The sequence below is a fragment of the Anomalospiza imberbis genome, chromosome 1, assembly GCF_031753505.1.
Source record: "Anomalospiza imberbis isolate Cuckoo-Finch-1a 21T00152 chromosome 1, ASM3175350v1, whole genome shotgun sequence".
NCBI lineage: Eukaryota > Metazoa > Chordata > Aves > Passeriformes > Viduidae > Anomalospiza > Anomalospiza imberbis.
In genome coordinates, this window is record NC_089681.1 from 53,178,729 (window position 1) to 53,204,471 (window position 25,743).

The 25,743-nt window shown below is 39.9% G+C and overlaps 3 protein-coding genes across 7 annotated transcripts in view; 1 reads left to right on the top strand and 2 right to left on the bottom strand.

Moving 5' to 3' along the window:
- CEP76 (centrosomal protein 76) lies at window positions 1-14,494 on the bottom strand. Of its 3 annotated transcripts, none has more exons than XM_068192804.1 (12): window positions 14,335-14,494; window positions 12,863-13,018; window positions 12,458-12,539; window positions 11,868-12,092; window positions 11,172-11,357; window positions 9,432-9,529; window positions 8,210-8,338; window positions 5,582-5,773; window positions 3,445-3,611; window positions 2,238-2,571; window positions 807-1,024; window positions 1-356 (listed from the first exon to the last, which is right to left on the bottom strand). In XM_068192804.1, exons 1-12 carry the CDS (start codon window positions 14,395-14,397, stop codon window positions 218-220), a joined length of 1,989 nt encoding a protein of 662 aa, XP_068048905.1. In that variant the 5' UTR covers window positions 14,398-14,494; the 3' UTR covers window positions 1-217. The 3 variants fall into 3 exon arrangements, with proteins under 3 accessions (XP_068048905.1, XP_068048921.1, XP_068048913.1); XM_068192820.1 differs by lacking the exon at window positions 14,335-14,494 and adding an exon at window positions 14,102-14,228; XM_068192812.1 differs by lacking the exon at window positions 5,582-5,773.
- On the top strand, window positions 14,488-21,718 carry PSMG2 (proteasome assembly chaperone 2). 2 transcript variants are annotated; one of them, XM_068192858.1, is made up of 7 exons: window positions 14,488-14,643; window positions 16,246-16,417; window positions 17,199-17,257; window positions 18,099-18,217; window positions 19,522-19,695; window positions 20,889-21,009; window positions 21,365-21,718. In XM_068192858.1, exons 1-7 carry the CDS (start codon window positions 14,575-14,577, stop codon window positions 21,455-21,457), a joined length of 807 nt encoding a protein of 268 aa, XP_068048959.1. In that variant the 5' UTR covers window positions 14,488-14,574; the 3' UTR covers window positions 21,458-21,718. The 2 variants fall into 2 exon arrangements, with proteins under 2 accessions (XP_068048959.1, XP_068048969.1); XM_068192868.1 differs by lacking the exon at window positions 14,488-14,643 and adding an exon at window positions 15,838-15,991.
- The window catches only part of PTPN2 (protein tyrosine phosphatase non-receptor type 2), a 35,396-nt gene continuing 29,189 nt past the window's right edge, over window positions 19,537-25,743 (bottom strand). The window contains exon 10 of one of the 2 annotated variants that reach the window (XM_068192831.1): window positions 19,537-19,590. In XM_068192831.1, the coding sequence (XP_068048932.1) occupies window positions 19,542-19,590 (49 nt within the window). In that variant the 3' untranslated portion in view covers window positions 19,537-19,541. Of the gene's footprint in view, window positions 19,591-24,951; window positions 25,315-25,743 lie in introns of those variants that run through there. The other variant, XM_068192840.1, reaches the window with a different exon arrangement.

The window sequence follows — 25,743 nt, forward strand, 5'->3', positions numbered from 1 at the left end:
TTCTATAAATATAAAAAGTAACTTTTATTACAAAGAATAAATTTTCTTTATAAATACAATCATTACTGTGTACACAATCCCCTTCAATACACACACTGTGGTGTTCAAAATCAGTGGCATTTATATAAAATACTATATTCATTTTTAATTGAATAATTTTACACCCACATATATTATTTTGAAGGGCTAAAAAGGTATGAACAATCTGGGATCTTTTTCAAAGGACAGAGCGGTATTTACAAGCAAACATGATCCAAACAGCACACGCAGATTCAGGGTATGCAAACACTCGTACACGAACTGCAAGTCGCACTTGGTCTCCCCTACAACAGATTATTTCTTCACAAAAAGGAGACCTGTATGACAAAAAGAAACACAGGGGTAACAGACAATCCTAAGATATTGTTTAAGCTTTTAATTACATAGTGCATTTTTTTTTAAGTGTGACTAGCATTTAAGTAAAAATGAATATCTTAAGTCTGTCATTACAAATAATAATATTGTTCTGTAGTGCAAGGGCTGTTGCCTTGGAGGAAAATGACATGACCACAAGTACAAAGAAATGAAATTAACTCCTTGTTCTTCAATTTAATACACAAGAAATCTACCACCACTGAATCACCAATGTAACCTAAAAGCTCTATACCTCATGATCCATTACACACACCACACCACTCTTCCTCCAGTTCTAACCTAAGGAAATTAATTTTCTTTAAAATTCATTATTAAAAAATGAGTTGCAATTAGCAATTAAGGATTACTATTTCGTTTGAACATATACCTGTATCTTTACCCTTAAGACTTACCGAAGACACGTGGCAAATGCTCTCCTGGCATTTCTGTGCACAAAATGGATGGGAAACCCTTTGAAGGTGTGACCATCGGGTACTGCTCTCCTTACAGCATCCTGAAACTCTTCATTTCCTGCAGAAAGACCTGTTGTGCGTTCGAGCTCATAGGCTGCTAATGCTGGTGACAACAGATAGGAGAGCTGGTCATCCCAAACAGTCGAAAGGCCAAGATCCTGGGAAGCAAGTCACAGAACGATGACAACTGTGCAGAAGGTACATCAGGATATGCCTAAACTCACCTACTGTACAGATTCAAATAAATCCAAGAATCTTTATATTGGCAGTTAATGGCAGTGCACTCACAAAGCAGTGAGATTCGTGTATTGACTCATACACCAACTGGGAGAAGCAAACATCATTACCAGAAGCAAGTGACACCACAAGTATCAAACATTTATCAAGGAATGAAATTAAACTATTAGACTAAAACAAAAGGCCGTCAGAGTTGAAACCAGACGTTTCAGCTACAGTAACTCTGCACAAAATATAAGAAGATATGCATAAATACACAGCAAAAATATGGAAAATACCAATTAAGAGTCACCTGACATTTTTTCAAATGTCTCATGGAAAACCCTTTCTGAAAAAATGATGCACAACAGCTCCCTGAAACACAAAGGCACCTTCTTTCTACCATCTATCTTCCCACCATGCACATGAACCTTCCTCCCAGCATCCCAAATGCAAAGAAGGAGAAAAATCTTCTATGTATGTATTCAACACTGCATGAGACTCATACTCTGAGAATTACTTTGCCACCCTAAAGGCTGAGCATCATGTGGGGAAATAAAACAGAATCAATCAAAAAACCTCATTAAAAACAGACATAAGCTAACAGGGACTTAAAATACCACTGTCTTCATGTTCAGCACAGGAAGTACAATTTCTGGCACATTATCCCTGGTAAAAATCCTGATAAAGGACAAAACTAACTTCTAAATATTTCTCCGATTTTGTAAAGCAGTAAGAGTAAGATCACGAAAGCTGAAAGCCTGCTTTTACCTAGGACCCAGAAACATTTGTGCTGGATTGGCAAAGCCCACTAACATCCAGATTTCATCTTCCTGGTGTTTTTAGAGACCCCCTCATGGGTGGTCTGCGGGTGCAAGTAACCTGAAAGTCACAGACCTAGAACAAGGGGCAAAGGCAGGGTGGGGGGAAAAGCCCACATATGAGGCTGTGAACCACCACTGCAAATAATAGTCTAAAACAGCTCATTAGAGTCTTCCCAAACATTTTTTTCAGTTGTTTCACCTTTCCCATATCACATTTCTGCAAAAGCTGATGGAAAACACATTGCAAACTAACAAATTGCTATCTAAAACAAGTATATAATTAACACAAGAACTTCTATTACCATGACATGTCACTGCCAATCTTTCTCACCTTTCTGTGTTCAGAGACCAGTATCCTCAGCTGCACTTCTATCTCGTTGCTTGCTACAGCAGCATCTATTGTAGAAGCACACAGAGGAGGAGAAGGGGGAACTGAAGACGTTGCTCCAGGAGCACATACAGATTTTATTGCTTCTCCACTCATGGGTTTCCATTTGGATTCATCATGCAGGTCAAACATACACACCTCCACAGCATCAGAGGGCTGACAATTTCCAAGGAACTTTTCATGGTTGAAGATACAACCTATTGTGCGATATGGATACAGAGGCTTGGGTTGTTCAGCTAGGGGAGGGTCATCAGGGTTGATAGGTCTGTGGATATACCTAGCCAAAAAGATTCAATTTTTTATTAATACAACTTCTTTCAAGGCAAGGTAAAAATATTTAGATGGGACAGATATAATCATTTTTCCTTTAAAAATACAAGCCAAGTTTGTCATCAACTTTTCCCCCAAAATGGCATTAATTTGTTTACAGAAATGTAATTGTACACGCTTTGGAGGCATAATATACAATCAAATAATACATCATTTTTAGTCTTTAAATCTAGAAAAATAAGCTGTTTAAAGAAGCAGTTAAATTTTGCAACTATAAGAACATGCTCATACAGTTTCCCTGCTGTTGATTACCTTTAGATAAATACACTTGCAAATGCTAATCACAGGATACACAAACAGTGACAAAAGAGAATCGCTTGTTTTGAACACCGGAAAGAACATGTTCCAGAAGCTTTAGTACACCAAGCAACTACATGCGCCCTTCTCAAATTACTCAAGACAAGAGAAAATCTCAAGAGAATTTAGAGAGATTTCTTCGGGGGGAAAAAAAGTAATGCAACACTGATTTCACTGATGAAATCGAGCAAAAAATACGGGTTCCTAAACAATCATGTCAGATTTCATCGCCTTTACAAATGATGCCAGCAGTAACATCGAGGGCAATCAGCTGCCATAAGACACAAGACAATTACCATACAGTATTAAAGACACCGATATATTACAAACTGATGAAATACTTCCCCTCACACTGAATCAGTTATTTTCCAAGCAAAAGCAGTAGATGGAAAAAAGAATCAAAGACAAACATCACCTGGATTATATGACAGGGTATGAAGATTAAAAAAAACCACAAGAGCAGAAGTATCCTACACAAACCTCAAGATACACTGTTCTGTTTTCTTTTATTCTTTTTACTCACCTATGTCCTGTTAAGCTCTCCCAAAAAGTAATTGTTCCATCAGATCCACAAGTCATTACCCAAGTATGAGGGACTCCTTTTGCTTTTGTTCCAACACACACAAAGGCTTCCAATCCAAACCCAAGAAGTAGACTGCACAGAAGATTAGCATGGTCTTCACAGTCACCCTAGACATTAAATATTAATATATGTTATTAATAATAATAAAACCCTAAAGAAAGAAAACAGTGCTATTTCTTAAACCACCATTTAACAAGTTATGTTACTCTCCTATTTATCTAAAGTATGTATCAAAAGACAGGATTTTACCATTTAAACTAGACAAGTTTTAGTTTTCTGTAATAGAATAAATGAGTTAAAAATGCATGTGGTAATGATAGACTGTTGATATTGTTTGTTGAAGTATAGTGTATGATTAACACTGGGAAACATTTCTTATGTTTATAGAGAAACATTCAAGAAACCCTAAACCAGAATCTATTGACCATGACAACAAAAACAATGTTCTAATTAAATGTAAACATATATATAAGGCAAACACCTGAGGCAAGAATACAAATCATGCAGTATTTTCACATAGTCAGAAATTTTTTCACTTAATAAAATGTAATTCTACTGGTATTTCACTTTCTTGAATGTGCTGTCAATCTTCAGTAACTAGACAAAGATAAAACAAGGTCCTCCACAGATCTAACTGTAAAACAGCTGGGAATCATGTGCAGTTTTTTTTTTTTTCCTTCAGTCAGAAAAACATTTATCTCATAAACACATTACTACCACTGATAATTCACAGAAAACAATTTCCAAATGCAATGTCTAATATCCTTTGTCTCTTGAGTTCTTTACAAATGTTAGCTGCAAAGTAAGAACAAAAATTGCTCAAACAATGAAGGCTTCATAACACAAAGTACAGCATTCAGAAGCAGAACAGTAAGGCTCTTTAGACAAATAACTATTCAGAACGCTGCAAATGTAAAATTCAGAGTTCTTGGATGTATCAAAACAACACAATCTTGCCCTACCACAGCATAAAAGGGAAATATACAGAAAGGTAGGTTTAAATAAGTTTGTAGTGAACCTGTGTTATTTTAATAATACTATACCACTTTCCACAAGAAAAATAATGATCCAGCTGGTGTCTCGGGGGCTAAATTCAGTTATTTTCCATACAGCTTTTCATTTTTGCCTTGAAAATGAAGGCCACACCTTTCTCTGTGCCTCCAAACACCGTGGTCCTTAAAGTCCCTATTGCCATCTCCATCTGAAAGCCAGTGGGCAGCCAGAGCTGCCTTTATGCAGCATCTATGCATCATCTGATATTCAGAGACAACAGCCAATGCCTGTTCTATGTGGTCTTGGAGGCAGATCTAAAATCTGGGATACAGCTCGTGCTGCCCTGAACACATCTTTTAAATGCAAACATAGCAGTGATGTTATTTTTGAAGGCAGAAGTATCTCCATGGCAATGAAAAGCACTGACCACTCCAAAGAGGTATCAGAAGTGATCACTGTTACTTCTGCTCATAAAAGAGAAGAGCTATAAACCAGAACCAGTTACAATTTGTTTTGCTTATTACAGTCATATGATATGAATGTCAGACCACCAAGAACTAAGCTGAAACTTCTAGTGGAAAATACCTATCTTGCAAAAATGGAACATAAAAACCATCAGTGTATTTCAGCCCATCTGTTGAAAAAAAACACCAAAACCCCAAGAAAAAACAAAAACCAACAAAAAAACCCCCATCAAATCAGCAGAAGAGACAAGAGACTAAAGAGACTTTTTCTACTCTTCCTGGATTAGTCCAGAATTTTAACTAGTGTCCTGCACAGTAGCAAGGATTCATTGGATGACAATAAGTGTTCTTAGAAATGCAACAGAAGAGAAGCAATTTCAGTGTCAAAGACACGCATTGACAAATGGACCCCAAGTACAGTAGTGAAGGAAGTCTGCTCCAAAGCCTTCTTGCCTACTACTTAGCACCTGTTTCTCTTTAAAAACACCTCAAGCACGCCTGTAACTGAACCTTCCAAATCTGACTTTAATGCATGTATTTGCAGCCTGTTTTAATTTCCTGACTTCGGTTAGAGCAGGCCACCTAGCCCGCAGTGGCACACAAGGGGCACTGTCACGCACCTTGCTCCTGCTCAAGAAGGCGAGGAGGGTGCACCACTGCTCCTGCTTGCCGCCGCCGCCGCCGATGACCGGGGCTCTCTCGTAGCCCAGGACGCTGACGAAGCGCGCTGCCTGCCTGGCCGTGTCCAGCAGCCGCCCGGCACGCAGAGGTCTCACGTAGGAACACACCGGCCGGTTCACCCCGTTTTCATCCTGAACATGACAAACGCGGTTATTTGCCAGCCGCGCAAGCGTCCCAAAATGTTCATCTTAGCGTAGGCTTTTTTCCTCTGGGATGTATCCTCCCTGGAATAAGTACCGCTCGGAAACAGTAAGACACGAAAATACCCCCAGAATTAGGACACAAAACCATTAAGATCACCAATTTAGAGACATCACAGATTTCAGTCTGGCTCTGTCACTCACAGGGCATTCTGGACTAAATATCTGAACACCAGGAACAGCACAGGCTGCAATTAATTTTCTCAAATGGGTGAGGAACTGTTTATGCTCTACCTACTATCAATTTCCACATTATCATCAAGTATTAAAACAAGCCACAACAAATCTCACACACCAAATTCCACAACGACCCCAAAAAAACCCTCCCCAGAAAACATTAAATATTCAGTAACTGATTCTAGGGTTTAAAAGGTGTCTATTTGCTTCTAACTTTGAATATCCCTTTTTGTAACAGCAAACAATAAAAATTGCTCAAAATGAAGTAACTACATCTATTAAGCAACTAGATCTAGCAACTAGACCTAAACTAAGCAATAATACTAAGAATTCCTAAGTTCTTGTAAAAATGAAAAAAATAAGACTTTAAAAAATCTGTTTTCTTACATGCTGCAGGCAAATAGTATGATTATCATCTATTAAATCTATTTCAGGGAACATAGAGGTCTTCTGTTCCTCACTGGGCTAAATTGGTACTTTTATGCTCACACATGTTTTAAAAGGGATCAAAGCTTTTTGAATCTCTGCAGCTTCAGGAGATTATGGTCTCATATTTTTACTGTAGTCACAAATTGTCCTCATTAAGGTTTTATCATGCTTTCCCAGCAAGCTGGTGGAAAAAAAACAGCATTTATTTGAGGCTGACTGGAATCCTGTTGAAAACTATTTCACAGCTCAAAAGCAATTTTAAAAAAACCCACAGGCAGGATTTATTTTTAAATTTTGTCTCATATATATAATGCCTGTTTCTGCATTACTCATCTGAAACTTCACAGTAACTAAATTATCAAACTAATCTAATAAACTCATTTCTGTTCCCAGAAAGTTTTACTAAGATTTGCTATGGCCAATGGGAAACTCAAGATAAGCCCCACATAGGTCCTAATCTAGCAGGGGCCAAGTTCCTATCCTATTTAATTATAGACTTGTTTCTCTTTATACCCTGCCCTGAAACCCTTAAGCCTTTGTATTGGGTCTATTTGGAAGGGAGTTTGTTTTCTCCACAGCAGCCCTCACAGTGCTGTGTTTTAGGTTTTGACCAAAACAGTGCTGTGAACACACCAGTGTTTTAGCTGCTGCTGAGCAGGGCTTGTCTAGGATCATTCTGCCACCACACAGGTGTAGGTTCAGGGTTGACACAAAACTGGAAGAGGACACAGCCAGGACAGCTGACCTGATCTGACCAAAGAGATATTCTATGCCATACAGTGTTATGCTCAGCAATAAAAACAGTGAGGGTGGGGAACAGACTTTTTCTAAACTTGGCCCTGCTTGGAGACTACCAGGGCATCTGTCTGCTCTGGGAGGAGGGGAGTGACTGTCTTTGCATCACTGCTTTCCCTTCCTTCCTTCCTTCCTTGCATGCTTTCTGTTATTAAACCACCTTTATCCCAACCCATGAACTTTTCCTCACTTTTGCAGTTTTTATTCTTGCCCCCATCCCGCTGATGAGGAGTGAAAGACTGACGGAGTGGGGGCTCAGCTGCTGGCTGGGATTTGGAAGTTCCCATCACTCCTGCGCACTCAGGGCACAGCCAGAAGGGACGCTGTTGCCTCACCAAAGAGGAGGCACAGATGGCTTCAGGACACCGCTTTGAGATAAGAAGTTACTGTGGTAGGAAAATTGCTACTATGCAAGGGAAATTCATAGCATGAAAAATGCAAGGATCATACCATTCCTTTTACTGAGGAACAGTTACTGAGGAGTAACTGATAAAGTAATTTATCAGACTCAAGTAATTTTGACTGTAGCCGTCCTGTGACATAAACCAGAGAGATTGCATTGCAGACAACAGAGTTCAAATATTTTGAGGATCTGTTCTAATACAGGAAGTCAATTTTTTTAACTGTTTTATCTGGTACAAAACTTATCTGAAATAGTTTGTACAGATCACCTAAGTCTCTGCCATTTGTGAGTATTCAAGGACAAGACTGAGCAGGCTTTTTCACTTGGTACATCAGAGGCAGTCACAGCAATCCTCCTGTCTGCATCATTCTCTCAAGCTTCAATAGATAAACAGAAATTCAGTCCTTACAAATTTAATTTTTTGGCATGATAAAGCACATTTAGCCCTGACTTGAACATAACCACATCATAAATCTACAGAGATTCCACATACACATAAAATTCAAAATAAAATAAAAAGATAACTTAAAGAAAGGATCGGTCTATTTGTAAAATTTACAAACCTGTGCAAAGATCTTTACCAGCCTTGCATTGTGGGTAGGCCTGATCTGCAGGTATTCTCTCCACCACTGCTTAGCATACACAAGAAATAAACGTTCTTTTTCTGCTGTTTTCTGACGTTCCAAAGTGAACTGTAAGTAGGAAAAACAAAACCAATCCTACACATACTAATTCCAAACAGGAGGAAAAAAACCCATGAATGATGCCTTAAGTTTTAGCTTTCCTATTTTCCAGATTCTGTACAGCATTAGTATATAATGGTGAACTTCATATAAAGTGTTAGCAAGTTCTCTTCCGGTTTAGTTGGACAAAACAATCCTTTTCCAGCCTGAGAGCCAAGGTCATCATTGCAGCTTCAGGCCCAAGAAGTATAAACAACAGTAAACTGAGGAAAGCAATCCGAGAAGATGGGACTTCATCACGTGAAGCTGGAATTGGACAATCGATCCCAACATGTAAATGGACCAGAACTTACAAAAGTGTGAGAACTCGTGACCCAGTATCCATCCTGGGTGTAGCCACGGCTGGGCTCTTGTACTGCCCAAGGTGTATCCTTTGAAGGCCTTTTAATAAATACCTACTTTATTCCTTTTAACACTGTCTAGCCTTTGTTCTAGGCAGCCTCTCAAAGCATCATAACCAGTAAGTACATTAACACCACATCCTGGCATATGTAAAATAAAGCTTTTTTTAAGTGTGCCGTGTGAATTGAATGGAAATCCAATTAAGAAAAACTTCAAGCTGTATTTCTTGTTTGTAGGTTCATATATCAGGCTTGACTGAAGTACTGTTCATTTTAAGTAATGCATTTCTGCACAGAAGGACTGCTTGGATTTTAATGTGCAGAAAAGTATCTGCGTGCACCTTCAGGCCAACATTTACTGGCTTTCCAAGCAGAATAGCTAACTTGAATTTACTGTTTCACATGGGAAAGAGCAAGAAAACATATATGCTACTTGAAGAAAATTAGATATATTGCATCCTTCTTTTTTCTTCAGAGGTTTTGACACAAAGTAATTAGAAAAATCTATGACAGTAATATTTTGAGTTATGTTCAGTATAGACAAAATAGTTTCAAAAAGGTAATTATATTTAAATTCAATAGAAAAAAAAAAGTATTATTAAACATTCAAAAACTCCACAGTCCTCAACATCTACAATTCTATACTGAGCTTCCCCCACCACCAACAAAAGAATAAGTTAGCCCGCCCCAAAATTACTTACTTGAGTACTAGTTATTTCTGAAGAAAGTGTCTTATTAAGCTGGGGATACATTTCCAGTCTAATGCTTAAAACACCAACAGAAACCTTTGATTCTGTACCTTTGAAAGAAAATAAATTTTCATCAGTTCTCTCATATTCATTTTGCTTAGATTATTTCAGCCAGGCAGGGGCAAACCATTACAATATGTACGTTAGCCTTATATAATCACAAAAAGTAACTAAACTTCTTTCAACATAGGCAAAGTAGGAATTTTTATTGAAATTTCAAACTCAAATGAGGCTGTAAGAAAGCATAATATACAAAAGCACAGGTGTCTACACCCAAGAAAATTATCCAAGGCCCTATTTGCAGCCAGTACTGGGACATATGAGATTAATTCTAGAACGGTATTCTAGAAATGTCTAGAATAGGCATCTAAAATAAAGTCAGAGAATCACACACTGTAAATGTGCCTATTTCTACTGATTACACAAGTAGCTTCAATTTAAATAGGTAGAAATAAGTGAAGCTCATCTTCCCCCAGGACACAGTTCATTATGAAGGACTATGGCTGCATACAAAGAGATTTATCAACTTAGAAAAAACTCCCCAAAACAACAAACAAACAAACAACAATCCCCCTGGACTTAATGTTGTTGCCTAATGCTGAAAATTTTAAATTACATAAACAACAATAAGCATTACAAGACAGATTACAGATGGGTTCATAAGCAATACAAGCAATTGAAACCTCAGATAATAGTTTATCTGTTTATCTGAGATGGCAACATCCTTTGATGTTCTTGATGCATTTTGTACAATAGCAGGATTTTGAAGAGGAGAAAAAGCACTGGGTTTATTGGATTGATACTTTATTACTTGGAAAAAAGCTAATGAGAATTAAATTTAACTTGCTCCATAACCCATCAGAGAATTAAACCCAAATTTTTTGTTATGCATTTCCAAGTCATTATAGAATATTATTTCAAGTCATTATAGAATATTAAAATCAGAATGGCCTGGGTTGGATGGGATCTTAGAGATCACCTATTTCCAATCCCCCTGCCATGGGCAGGGACACCTTCCAAAAAATCACGTTGCTCAGAGTTCCATCCAAGCTGACCTTGAACATTTCTCAGGATGTGGCATCCACAGCTTCTCTGGGCAACTTGTTCCAGTGCCTCACCACCCTAGTCTTTATTCACTAAATCATATCCTAAAAACTTGGGTTGGAAGTCCTGAGAAGAGGACTGGGGACAAGTGACACACAAAAATACACACGTGTACTAACTGCTAAGCACCTAAACCAAGCCATTCAGAAAACACTTCCAGCTACTGGGATAAATGGGAACAAAGCAGAGATCCCTTTCTCCAGCAATTGTTAGTTTGCTATGAAAGGCACACAAGCTGGACTTTACTCCCCAGTGCACTGACCAGATATATTCCTGGAGATGAACTACTGGATTTCTGGTTGCTTGGTTTGATTCTGGTAACTTAACCAGATTTTGCAGATATTCAATAGTGGGAATTCCCAGACACAAGGACCATTATTACATGGGATCTGGAATACTCATTTTTAGCAGCTTGGTAACAGAAAAATCCGACCATTAAGTCTTCTAGGCATTTTCTAAGGATACTTTACAGTTACATCTGAATTGAAGAAAAAAAATTAACTAGATCAAAAAAACTGCTTAAGCTTGTAAGCAAGCTCAGTACCCAATATTTTAAGTCATCATAACATGCTTATTTTCCATCCTTACCTACACCCAGGAGTTCCACAGCAACATTTGTTATGCCGTTCTCTGCAGCCAAGACAGACCTCCACTCCAAGAAATAGGATGCTACCAGTGTGGTCTCACCGGATGTGTCGGTTTTGATCAGAACCATATGCACTGGGTCACATATAGATAACATAGTGGTTGCATCCACCATCTTGCTTCCATCACCTGCCATTATTAAACCAAAATAAGACAACAAGAATATTATCATCCCAAATTCTCCTCAGAATTTTAAAACAGTATGTAACAAAATGCAATGTCTGTAATAAGTATAAAGAAAGATCCTGAGTCTAGAACTGTAAGCAATGGTCTCATCTCTAAAACCATACTCCTTTTAGGACAGAGCTACAGAGAGATTACAGAGAGGATAAAATGATTTCTGTAGTTGAGTACTGCAGTGCAACTAGTTCAGATACACAAAAAACAAAAACGGAATGAACATTTAAGAATTTATAAAACTGGTCAATTTCAAGTTATTTTAGAGTGAAAAAGAAGGAAAATAGTAACAGCAGAGAAAGATCTACAAGGGGCATAACCCAATACAGTAATCAGCTTCCTCAGGAAAACATGACAGAAAACAGGAAAGAAATCCACTATAATATCAAACATATTTCACAATAACTCTCAGGTCAGAAAAACTCCCAACAGCATCAGCTTTAAACCCACAATATTCCTTACCTAGGCTATCCTTGTGTATTTCAAGTAGAAAACCATCCTGAAAATCTGGCTCACAGGCACAGGGTACAGGTTTGGAACGGAAGCGCTGGTTTCGAAAATGTAAACACAGAGTGAAGGTAGAACAGATCTGGCCAGGCAGAGGCTCTGGTTCCTGAAGATGTTCCAGAAAAGCTTTTCCACCCAAAACCTGAAGGTAAAGATACCTCCGTGTTGGGTCAATGTTAGCTGTAAAGCGTAGCAATAAAAATGAAGAGACTACAAACAGATCTTAGAAAGCTTAATTTGTTAAATATCAGCCAACTAACATGAGACTAGCAGAAAAATAAACTTCTTTGAAACATGCTTAGGAGAAAGTGATTTTAAAATATATGGAAGTTATCTTAGTGTAAAGCAAATTAAATAATAATAAATCATATTAATATAACACTGATTGCTGCTGCTTATATGAGTTTACTCCCTGTGGATAAGCAGAGGAAACATCCACCTTTATGCCAGTTCATACTAGATTACTAATTCAGAGTGCAAAAATCATAGACTTCAAATTTGTTTCAAAACAATGATCCAAACATTTAAATAAACAAGAAACATACTTTTTTTCAAAACTAGTGGGTCTCTGTCAACAAAATGTGTTGATGGTTTTGGAGCCGAAGTCCTCTCTGTTTCATTCACATCCTGGAATTACAATTGAGACGTTTTAAGGACTCAAGGGATGCAACAGTGCTCTTACCACAGCCTTCTAAAAATTAAAGGATCCTCCATTTCATCTGAATGCCATTCCTTAGGTATGCTCCCTTCTAAAACTGAACAAATATTTTCAGTGCAGTATTATCACTAAACCAATTTCAGCATATGCATTAATCTTCTCTGCTCCTATAATGTCTTAAATCAGTAAGGTCATTACAAACCTCCAGAAGCAGCACAGTTTCACTTTGTCAAAACACCACGTCAGTAAGAGGAATAAGCAGAAGTACTTCCCCTCTTAAAAAGGTACTCACAGTTACAAATTTAATTTCCTTCATAACATCATCAATGATTCCCCGCTGTCTTAGGGCTCTTATCAGATCTTCTGTGGACACCTGCTGATGCTCAGGTGCCAGCTCTTCTCGTATAGTCTCAGCAAGAACTTCTCGTATCCTCCCATGGACATCCATCTGAAAGAAAATTCATTATGTGTTACAAACAGCAGCCTTCTGTACGGCAGCAGGCACAACTTACCAATTTAGTCTGTAAGGCTAATGGTGTTTTCCCAAGAACACAGAAATAACTACATCAGAATATTGATCCTTGCAGAACTAATCAAATCAGCCACTATCTCGCAAAAGCAACTCTCCCAGTAAAAAAAATTACAAGCATACAAAACCTAGGTGTTTTCACTGCTCTTTGACAGCAACTCATCTTGAACTTCCCTCCTTACAAAAAGGTCTGCAAATCCATCAATTACAAAATGGTCACTGTTCCAATTTCTCATCTCCCTCAAAATTCAAGCTTAACATAATACTTCCTTATTTTTAAGGGGAAAAAATACGCTTTTGTATAGGTAAGGCACAAAAGTAGTAGATCTCCCTTGCAAGCTTTCCTTATGCTCAAAGGGAAGTCTGAGGATGTCTGCCCATCATCTGAGCTGTGAAAGCAGATGGATTTATAGAGCTGACTCTCACACTGGGAAGGATGTTAAAGACACAGTCACCGGGACTTGAAACAGAATCACAAATGACCTTGCTGGAAAACAGCTTAAAGATCATGTCATTCGAAACCCCCGGCCATGGGCAGGGGCATCTTCCACTAGATCCGGTCACTCAGAACCCCACCTAGCCTGGCCTTGAACACTTCCAGGGATGGGGCATCCCCAACTTGTCTGGGCAACCTGTTCCAGTCCCTCAGCACCCATCACAGAGAAAAATTCTTCTTAATATCTAATCTAAACCTGCTGTCTTTCAATTTGAATCCATCTCCCCTTGTGCTGTCACTGCACGCTCTGGTAGAAGTCTGTCTCCTTTCCTGCCGGCTCCCTGCAGGTACTGGAAGGCTGCTATGAAGTCTCCACTGAGCCTTGTCTTCTCCAGGCTGCACAATCCCAGTTCTCTCAGCCTTTCCTCGAAGCAGAGCCGCTGCCTCCCTCTAATCATCTTTCTGGCCTCCTCTGGACTCGCTCCAAGATCCCCGTTCCCCTGCCTGACAGGCAGGAATATTCACCAGTGCACTATCAAGCGATATAGGAGTTACAGCCTCCTTACTTATTTTCCGGCCAGTTCAAGACCCTCGCTCAAAAAGCAACAAGAAAGCGACCAAGCGGCGCCTGGAAACCACCCGCAGCCACCCAAGTTGGGAAAACAAAGCGGGGCGCCGGAGCGCGCGGCCCGCCACCGCCTCAGCGGGCGCTGCCGCCACCCGCGGCCGGGTGACGCCGGCGCGGAGGGCAGCACAGCTCCCTGAGGGCCAGGGGAAGTCTCTCCGGCGCCGGTCCCACCTTGAGCAGCTGCTGGTGGATGATCTGCTTCAGCTCCGAGGCTTTCTCCGGCGGCAGCGACATGGCGGAGCCGCCAGGGAGCGAGCCCCAACCGCCTCGCAGCCGGCTCGGGCAGCGCCGCCACCGCCCCCTGGCGGCGGCACTTGGGTGCGGCGTCCGCCCTGCTTCCTTCCCTCCTCCTTTCCCTCCTGCCTTCCTTCCTTTCTTCGCTGCCTGCTTTCTCATCCCTTCTCGGCCGGCATGTTCATTCCGTGCGACCGCGGCGGGGGCTCCGCCGCCCCCGACTTTAAAGGCTTCACGCTGCTCATGGTGAGTCACGCTCCTGTTTCCCCTTTCCCCCGCCCTCGCTGGGTTTGAGGGGTCGCTGCCCGCGGTCCCTGTGCTGAGGGCTCCGCTCCGTTCCTGTGGGACGGGACACGGGGGGTGCTGGTGTCTCTCCCTGCCCTGCCCGAGGGTTGTCCCTGGGTACTTGGCTACGGGATAAACGGAGAAGGCTCAGGGCAGGCGGTGTGTGTGGAATCTGTGGGGGGTTCTGCCGGGGAAAGGAGGGTTTGGAGGGCTCTGCCTGCATCAGAGCTTAGCGCGGTCTTCTCCGTTTCTGTCAACTTCTCCCTCCTCAGAACCCCGGGTTTGCCCCTGTCAAGACGATCCGTGCCGAGCTGCAACAGCTATATTTTAATTTAGAGCAATAGCTATATGCTATTTCGGAGCTATAGCTATATGCTGTTGCTCTAAAAATTAATGCACCCTATGTGCTTTTCCTGTATTTGCAGCACCCGTGGGTTGTCACTGCATTAAAAGCTTGGGATTTTTTTTTTTATTCAGATGCGATATATAAATGTCCCCAGTGTTAAAAAAAAACCAAAAAAATCATTCTGCTACATTTAAATCTTGGGTTAGGATTGTTTTAGGAAGTGTTTTTATTGCCTTCACACATGGTGTGACATCAGTGTCGGGTCACGGCCCGAGGTGACGATGCCGGTGTGGGACGAGAGCTGCAGCGCAGGCTGCGGAGGGGCACACGCCGTCATTTCTGCCCTTGCTGGGTTAGCTGCAGGGAGCGCCATGGCTTCCCAGGCAGGGCTGCAGAGCCCGGCATGGCTGCGCAGGAAGTCATTCCCGGTCAGCTGCCAAGCAGCAGGAAACGCATCACTGCCGAGCTCCTCGCCTGCGGCGGCGGGGGCTGCCTACCAGCCCGGACGCGGGGACACTTCGGCGCTGCGCTGACACTTCTTTCACCTTCTGTCAGCCTCAAATCCGGTCTCTTTTCCCAGTGGGCAGCAGCAGCAGCAATTCTTAGATTCGATTATAAATTAAAAGAAAGCAACGGAACGTTTTATGGTTGTCTTCCTGTAATAGTTTCTTTGGGAGGACACAGACTCTTGACTTTCTTTTTCTGTCCCATCATATTAAGTCAGTATCTGCCCCGATTGATGATAGCCCGCAGCAATTCCTATGAAATTAAGTGCACCCTTATAATTTTCATCCTTAAAAAATATGTAAAACAACCTACTCTTGTCTATGAGTCAGTCTGAGATTTAGAGGCTTAATATGTAATACTAGAGCTGCCTTTTGGCATCATGTGAGCTTTGCCAGTCTCACATCAGTCGCTTGAGTGGCTTTTACCTACTCTCAATCCAAAAATGTGGGGAAGGAGGTAAGTTTCCAAGCTGTTCTTTCAGTTTACAATGAGACAGGGTTACTCACAAAAGTGGCCAGGATGTTTTTTGTCAGACAGAGACCAAATCCTGTATTTACCAATTCTTCTGGTAGGAAATAGTCACCTTTGCCAGAGGATGAGCAGTCACTTTTAGAAATCACGTTTGACCAGATTTTAAGCTTTCACTATTTGAAGAGCACCTTACGCCATCCATGAAGCACACTGTAATTCGGTGCATTCTGTTACTTCAGCCAGCAGTGTCCGTGGGGAATGTCGGTCAGTTGGCAATAGATCTGGTGATTTCCACACTTGACATGACTAAAGTTGGTTACTTCTACACCGATTGCCTGGTGCCAATGGTTGGAAATAACCCATATGCAACAGCAGAGGAAAACTCAGTGGAGCTGAGTATAAATGCTGAAGGTGGGTATTGAATGCTGAAAGCATTTGCAAGGGGCATAAGATGCAATAGCATCACATTTACTTTTTTGTTGTTGTTAAATTTTGCTGATGTGCTTCAATTAAGGACAGTAATAACAGCTGCAGAAACCTACAGATAGGAATGTATTCACACTTCAAAAAGGAAACTGTTCATGTTGTTATTTTGGAAAACCAAATTGACATTTAGAACCAGTAAGAAATGTTTAATTTGAGCCATACTGCAGTGCAGCCAAAACTCTCTGTGGTGTTAATCCAAATCAATATCAAGTGTGCACATACTTAGAATAAATTATTGGAATACAAGGTGAATTTCTGATTTATAAGGATACTTATCCACTCTTCTTCTTTCCTACATACCTCTGCCTTTTTCCCTGTGTAATGTTTCTCCCACTCCCTCTACAAATTCTTAATTTCTTTCCTTACATTGATCATTGTATCTCTTTTTTTACCCTCTTAAATCATAGAAATCTCAGAATAATATGGCAGTCTTTGCAAAGATGCATACATTATCTGAATCATTACAGGAGGCAAACCCTCATACACGTTTCATAATTCAGTCCTTAAATTTAGTACAACTGAAAGTACAATGCACATAAATATGTGTTTTTAACACAGTGGATGTTGTCAGGCTTTCTCATATGAAATTATAGCTGAAAGGTTTACTTACTATCCTAAAGTTTGTAAGTGGAGTAATTCTTGATATATTTAAACCCAGATCTCTTTCTCAGTTTCTGCTTAATAAGACAACGATTTGTTCTTGTAGTGTACTCCTTACCTTCAAAGAAACTTGTCGTTCTGCAAATCAGATCACCTTTTATAAAGGTATGTGTGTTCATTGATTGTTTTTACTTCACTATTTGGTTTGAATAGGTCTGCTGGCAAATACTAAGTGGCCTGGCAGAAGTATTTTTCTACGTCATGCTGTAACATCTGCAGTTGGTAAAGTTCTACTGATTTCTGCATTCGCTGAGGCTTTTTGCATCATCAGTTTCAGCATTTTGTTTCTCCAAGCCCCACAACAGCTGCCTGTGTTGGTAGATTTTAGTGTAAATATCTCCTTAGTTATTAAGAGTCATGAAAATACAAAATGATCTGGGTTTTGTTTATTTTTTTTCCTTTACATTTATAATTTTTCTGTGTTCTTTGTAATAGCTTTATTCTTTTTTGTGTTACGCCAATTTAATTATTTCATAGTATTCTGTATTCATTTAAACAACGTTCATTTGGTAAAAATGAGGAATTTAGTATTACTCATTTTTGAGTAATAGTGCCATGGGCAGTGGCTGTAATTTAAAATTAGCAGAATGCCATCACAGAAAAGAAAATTGTGGTGCAGTATTTTAGCAGTTCAAAGTGTGGAAGAATACTGTGTGATCCTGCCATCCCATCTTGCTCTAAAGCTTTTTCCTTTGCTATTAATGGCACACAAAACAGGTGGTACCGTTGTTCTTGACATGGTCTTAATGATAATTCTTGTAATTCTACGTGTAGTTTTGCTTAAGTAAGCAACCAGGGCAGTTCTCTGCTTTCTAATATATCTGGGGCTGAAGACTAAGTGGATATGAAGAATAATGTACGTCGCCGCTAAACATTATATGTAACACCTAGTATTGTTAAGGACACATTAAATTTTTCACTTTTTTGTCTGTGCCTTTGCATGAAGAACAAGTATAGGCCATTCTGTGAAACCCTGCTTTCTTGGGTGAAGAGCAGCAAATGTGCCAGGGTTGTCCTTCTGTCCAGCAGCCATGCGTACCAGCGTGATGATGAGCAGCTTTTGGGGTATGTTTGTGTCCTTAAAAGACCTAACTGATGTTTCTGGGTTTTTCTGACTGACATATTTCCCTCTATTTCCATGTCCTCAGTACTTTTGGCAGGTGCTTTTGCTTGCATGTGTGCATTGGTTATAAAATGCTTAGTTTACTTTTAAAACATGATGTATTACAGGGTAAGTCACTGAATTTTCTGGGTTACTACTGTCAGAAGTACTGATCAAATGAAAAGCTGTAAGCAAATTGCTCTTAGTGTGCATTGCCTCAGTTTTAACTTCCTGTGGCTGCAGGCAATGTCAGGGATTAACTGCTGACATACAGGCCACAGGTTAGATTTTTAATAGTTGATGGCAGTAATGGTTTGTTTCTGACCTCTTTGTCATCATTCTACATTTGAAAGGTTTTCTTTTTGATACAGTAAGTTGTCTTTTTTTTTTTTTTAATAGGAAGTTATTTGTTGGGAGGCAACTGCAAGGATGCAATTGTAGTATTTTTTTACTATATATTACCCATCCAAAAACCAGGCATTTCTTGATGATTGAGGGCATCCTAATTGGTGATTTAATGAGAAATAAATAAAATCAGGACTTCTACAAATAAGACCAGCATTTCTGCAGTTGTTATCCTCAGGCATAAATGTATAGGGCCTCAAAGGAGGCTTAGATCTATGCATGTCTCAGATATAGCGGTAGATCCATACAATTGCAGGATGGCCAGCTAACATGGAATGAAATGAGAGGGACTGATGGTTATTTGATGAGGTCTAACTCATAAGTTGTGATTTAAACCCTCCCAGCTCTCTCAGCACCACAGAACAAGTCCCTTATAGCAGATTTACTAAAGAGTGAGGGTAGTGCATTCAGAAAATACTTTTAACTTGACTAAAGTCTGAATGTATTAGTAGTGTGATCTTACTAAAAATACTGTATCATGGTGAAGTCCAAGTTTACCTTAACAGATTTTGAATTAATCACCTCTTATCTGAAGGAAGAAAAAGCACATTTTATTTGTAAATTATTTTAGCAACCATAAGCAGTTTCCCTATTTAGGTGCTTATGTATTTGGCACTTGCCAGTTATTTGAGCCCCTGAAAGGGTACTTAAATTATATTTGTGGCATAAAGTTGAATAGTTTGTACACTTTTGAGGCCACAGACTTACTTTCTAACTTTGATCTGAAGAGGGAGAGAATGTCAGAGCATTTCTTCCCTGCAGGTGTGAGGTCCTCAGTGCTGGCACCTTCTGTCTGCCACAAGTGATAACTGGGGCAGTGTCCTTCCTTGGCAGACTGAATGCATCCTTGACTTGTTTCTAGGACACCACTGCGCTACCTGCTCACACCTGATCTGGAGAAAGCAGTTGGAGGCCACATGAAGGAGCTAAACTGGAAAGAAATGGAAAAAGTAGCAGCTTATCCTGGCATAAATAATACAGACAAAGTTCTGCATATACCTGGAGGTGGAATCACAAAACTATTGTTTACTGAGAGGTGAGTTGTCTAAAGATAAGCACAGAAATTTCTCAGAAGTCTTGTTTTTAGTCCTTGGGTAGAATTATCTTATAAACTGCTATGTTATAGGGAAAGAAAAGTTCTTCTGTTTACAGAATAGGGCTTTACAGGAATAGAATTTCTTTCAGGTCAGGCCCATAATTAAGAGGAAGAGAAGTAGAGAGTTCTGGATCATAAAGTTAGAATAAGATAAAAATATAAGGGAATAGGCTAAAGGAAAATAATAAAGTCTTTACAGTTATGATCACAATCAATCTGTTATCTGATATTATCCAAACCACAATTTGTAAATAGTAGAATTCCTGTACCTGTGCTACTTTAACTAAAACTGTTTCCTGAGGCAAATGGTTCCAACGTCAGTTATACAAAAAACCCGAAAAATCCGCAAACAATTCTGAGCGTTATGAATGAGTTAAGATTTCAGGCCCAGAAAAAAAATGAGATGGGGGCATTTTGTTAAAAGGTGTGTCCATCAGAAGTTGTGCTGAAAGCTGAGTTTTTTCATTTTAGAAACTCATACTTACTTATAGCACAACTGTGTGTTTCTGCAAAAGATGCGTTGTGTTCGGTGGAAAACTGACTTTTATTTTTTAATTACTACTTTTGACACCTGACCGCACTGTTGCATTCAACAGCAGCAAAGTTACTAATACCATGCTTACATTTATACTGACTTCAGAATGGAAACAATATACAATTGCAAATGAAAAAACCTGCCAGGACTTGAGGTAAAAAAATTAAAAATAACCATCTTAATATCTAAATAAAAAATAAGAATATTCCAAGTGAAGTAGTGATATGCAGCCTGCAAAACTGCTGGTTTCAAATACAGAGAAAAATAAGGAGAGATTGTATCAAAGGATGTGTATAGGCACCTCACCAGCACAAAAATGTAAACTAAGTATGTAAAAGGCCTGAATACTTTTGCAAGATGTAGGATTTGTGCCTTGCAAAGTAAAGAACAAATTCAAGACTAAGCAAAAAACACGAAGTGTGAAAATGCTATCTAGGAAATCTGGAGGAAAAAGAATATATATATATACACATACATTTTTCCTTTTTGGTTTTGGTTTTTCACAAGATACATGCATATTGTTGCTGCTCTTAAAACATAAATATAATTATTCTGGATCTAAAAACTAAATAAAAATGCATGGTCATTTTTGTTGCAGCTGTTCAGAGGGAATCCAAATGGCAGTTCTTCTGAAATTTTGCTCAGAAGGAGACAACATCCCTGATGCATTTGTTCTTGTTAACTATCTTAATGAATGGCTGCAGCTAATTAAAAGTGAAGTAAGTACTGTTTCATCTAAAGTTCTGGCTGTCATATTTTATATCCATTATTTTCATTTTTCTTCAGTCCAGATGGGTTCATTTTGGCTCTTGGTCATCAAGAATACGCCAAATAAAATACATATTTGTATTAAAATCTCACTGGAAGTTTCCTCACCTGAAAAAACAAATCTGAACACCAGTTATTTTGTTTGACAGATGTGGGCAAAAATTGTATAAAGCTTTGAGTTGTCTCTTCCAGTGCCCTTCTCTAAAGCAACAAACCGTGACACTGACATTTGTACTGCTGCCCATTATTTTAATACCCAGTTACATCATTACTACTTAATACTTAAATATTCTGGGTTTGTTGCAGAGCAACAATTCCACAGATCCTTCTTCACAGTGGAAGATACCGAGTTCTTGGCGCCTGCTTTTTGGCAACGGTCTCCCACCTGCCCTCTTCTGATCAGCTCTGAACTTGCTGTGAGTCACGTGTGGAGTCACAGATGTCCCTTGAAGTGGTGATTACACAGTAATTGCCAAGGAGCAGCAGCTTGCTTTGGTGTCTACATAAATGCTTTATTTAAGAAAAATTCCTTCTGCTTATGTGGGTAGCTAAAGAAATTAAGGTAACTATCACAAACTCACCAAAGAAATATGTTTTGTACAGTTGTTTATTGAGTAACTTTAATTGGAAGTTTTTTCTAATAAAATATTTTTTAAGAAACTCTTTTCCCTGGTTAATTGTTACTGCCATGGACAAGGTTAAGGTGCTTCTTTTTAATGCAGCTGAGAACTGAAAGTGATGTGTAGGCATGGATTTTCTTGGAAGATAAAACCCTCCACTTCCACATCAACTGTGGATCTTAACTTTTTTTTCCAAGACTTCCTGGTGAGGTAAGTGAAGGTCAGAAGTGATCTGGTTTTGCCTTCTTTTCCCAGTGCTGTTGTGGTAGCTTCAACAGGGGAGACTGCAAACAGTGTAACAGCCTGTTCTGTCTTTTCTGTCTATATAGAGTCGTAAACGGTGTGGGTTGGAAGGGATCCTGATCCAAGAGATCCTCTAGTTCCAACCCCACTGCTGTAGGCAGGGACACCCTCCACTAGACCAGGTTGCTTAGAGCCCCAGCCAACCTGGTCTTAAACACTTCCAAGGATGAGGCATCTACAACTTCTCTGGGCAACTTTAGCTTGTGCCTCACCATGCTGAAAGTAAAAAATGTCTTCCTAATACCCAACCTAAACCTGCTCTTAGATTGAAGCCATTTCCCTTTATCCCTTCACTTACATGCCCTTCTAAAAAGGCCATCTCTCTTGTTCCTCTGGGAACTGGGAGGCCACAATTAGGTTACCCCTAAGCCTCTCTTTTCCAGGCTTCCATTCCATTTCCAGATGCTGAAACTAAAGCTTTCTAGGTCAATGAGCCTTCTTAGACTAAACATTAATACAGTGCCCTGAAATATGAAGGAATCAGGAAACCTTGTCTGATATCAGGCAGTCTTGTATCTGTGTATTTTACAGGCTTAGTCTGAGAGAGCAGCTGTGTGATGGATGGTTCACGTGTTAGATGTTTGTCATGGTACCTGTTGAACTATAGTATTTAGCTATGTGTTCAGTTTTGACCTTTTTGGAAGTGCTTGGTCACATCAGCTGATTTAAAAACAGTTTTAAATCATAGATGCAAGATGGTCAGTTCTAGAGTTGAAAAGTGAGAATTAACCTAAATATATACTTAGGAGCTCCCACAGGTATCCAGACAGGTAAGGTGATGAGTCAAAATGCAGATGCAGTCAGGCAATGTAGACAAAAGGCCAAGTGTAGCACAAGGCAAGTCTGATAAGCCTAAAGCTAGTTGGAAAAATAACCATATTCAAAGTGAGCCAAGTGACTACGAGGTGTATATAGAGGAGGAGAGAAAATGAAGTCTTGAGGGACTGAAGGACCAGACAGAAGCAATGAAAGGGGTGTTATTTGCTTCACAGTATTTTTCTTAAGTGAACCAAAGATGTTCACTACCTCCTCAAGAGGCACAGCCGAGCAAAAAGGAGAACAATGAGAGTACTTTCTGAAAGACAAAATCCTCAGGGCTTTCCTGTTCCCTGTGAAGAAGGTAGAGGGCAGTCGGATGCTTGTGGGAGGAACAAGGACACGGCTTCTCCAAAGCCGGCAGTTCGCTGCCCTTGGCCCAGTGCCACTCCTGCCTCCAATGCCCAGGACAGGCAAACACAGCCCCTGCATGCACCAAAACCTTCCTGCAGGACAAAGGCTGCGCCTTTGCCCTGCTCTTCAGATGACCAGCAAAAATAAAAACACCTCTGCAACACCGCCCTTGAGCATGGAGAAAAGAAATGGCAGTCAGTAAATCACAGCTTCTTCATTTGGAAAGAAATGCCTTTCACAAGTATAAAATACACTTTCTCGACAGTAGTCAAGAATTGGGATCTGTGTAGAAATAACCAAACAAGTATAGAGGTCAGAAAGCAAGACTTCTCCTGTCACAAGACAGCATTCAACAAACACAACAAAGCCCTGGTTTTGGAACTACTCGATCTCTTTGCCGATTCATCAACTTGGCTGACATCAGCTTTATTCCAGCATCTCAGTAGCTGAAAACCATTTAAAAACTAAGGGCAATCAGCATTTTTATTAGGATATTCAGCTGTTTATGCCCCACAAGATAAACTAGTTGCATGTGATAGCAGAAGGTAGAATAAGGCAGCACATTCACACTTCCAGTGCATGCTTACTCACAACTCCAAGAGAGGGAGAATAATGAAAACCTAAACCACAGCTAAAGGTAAAAGGCATGAACTGCTAAAAGCCTTATCCAAAGATGTCCCAAGTGGTATAAACAGGCCCTGTTCCTGTAATCAACAATAGCAGGGTTTGTTGCAGTGGTTTTGGCAGAGCTTAATCTCTTACTATAAACACTACTGGTTTCACAGCTGCACCAACTTGAAAATGAAAACTGAATCAACATTGTTTTTTTCCTCCAGCATAGACTCAGAACAATGGTAATCATGTAAAGAAAAAAAAAATCTGGACAAACCAGACTGGAAATTTAGACTATTTCAGGATGATAGTGTCAAGTGTGTTGTTAGCTCAAGTAATAGCACTAAGTACTCCCCTGCTTCAGCTTCCCCTTCAAGTTCAACACAACTCTGAACATCACTGCTTTCATGAACAGGCCTCAAGACAAGGTTCTGGTAAGATTTCAGGCTGCTGCCATGTAAAACCCCACCACATGCCTCTTTAGACAGTGAGAGTAAATACAATGTTTTGTGAGTTAATGTTTATCTGAAACCATCCGAGAACAAGTGCAGAATTGAGATCCAGCTCTGTTACAGAAGGCACAAAGCTGGAAACCCTGCTGACCTCGTTGGAAGAACTCCTTTAAGCAGCACTCTGGCTTACCCATTTCCAATCTATGTAAAGGACAACAATGACAGAAGGTAGGAGATGTGAAAGAAAATACCGTACATAGAACACACTGTGATGGCACAATCCAAAACCTGTTTAATTACAGACACCATTGACTTTTGTGCACTTCGTTTTTGTTCCTCAGCTCCCATTAACTACACAGGACTGTGGGTCAAGAGAGGTCAGGTTCAACCTTTCTTCCCTTTAAAGCATCACCAACAGAAAACTTTCCCGCCACAAAGTTACTCTGAACATTTTGTGCATATTTTATAGCAAACATAAAAAGAATTACCAAACCAACTCGTCAGATTATTAAAATAATATTCTTAGTGGTGTATTACAAAAAAAATGTACAAGAATTCCTCCTAAATCAAACTACAATACTTAGCATTAATGAAAATACCTGCATAAAGCACACCCTAATAATTTTGCCATTTTCCAGTTAAGACAGGTATCAGGAAACCTTAAGGCAAAACCCCTTATTCCACAACACACACTCTTAACAGGTTCTCCCTAACATAACGCGCACACAACAGCACATCAATTTAAAAAAATATTTAATGCTGCCAAAAAGTATAAAAATACAATAAGAATGGCAGTACAAAACAAAATACTTCCTAATTTATTTCTTTTACATCTTTCTACATTAATACAGGCATTATAAAAACACAAGATGGCAAATTATATCGTTTTGCAAAGTAGCACATGCTGCTGGTGGTCTTCATCCCCTCGGTGCAGTTTACGCTGTAAACAGATAACTGAGGTCTTCTTGGTACTTAACAGACCTCACTTTTTGTTCCCGAAGAGGGGGGGTCATGTCTCGCTTTGCATGTCAATAATTAGCAGTTTATAGCTGCAGAATATTCACAAGTCTCGAAGGCTTAGGTGTCAGTCAGTCTCGGCCTGCGACATACAACCAAAAGAAAGTCACCGATTCAGTACAGAGTACGGGGATAAAAAACAACCAAAAAAAAAAAAAAAAAAAGCTAAGAACGCTCAGCGGGTTTGCAGCTCATTGTCAACACCAAACAGCTTCTCATGTGTTCCCTGGAGCAACTACTGCCTCTGCCTCTGAGCAAATACTCTTGGAAAGCTTTTCCAGAAGGTGTTTCCATGTTACAGTATAAGGCACATCCTTGCTGGAGAGTTTCAAGTGACAGGTCTCAGTCCAGCAAACCACTTCCTCACACATGTAACCACAAGCACTGCAGAAGTCTCCTTAGGCCTGAGAGGGACTATGGCAGGCTGCATCTCAAAACACATCACCTCTCACAGCTTTGGAGGCCAATCCTGCTACAGCGGCTCGAAAGTAACTGTTTCTAAGCAAAGATT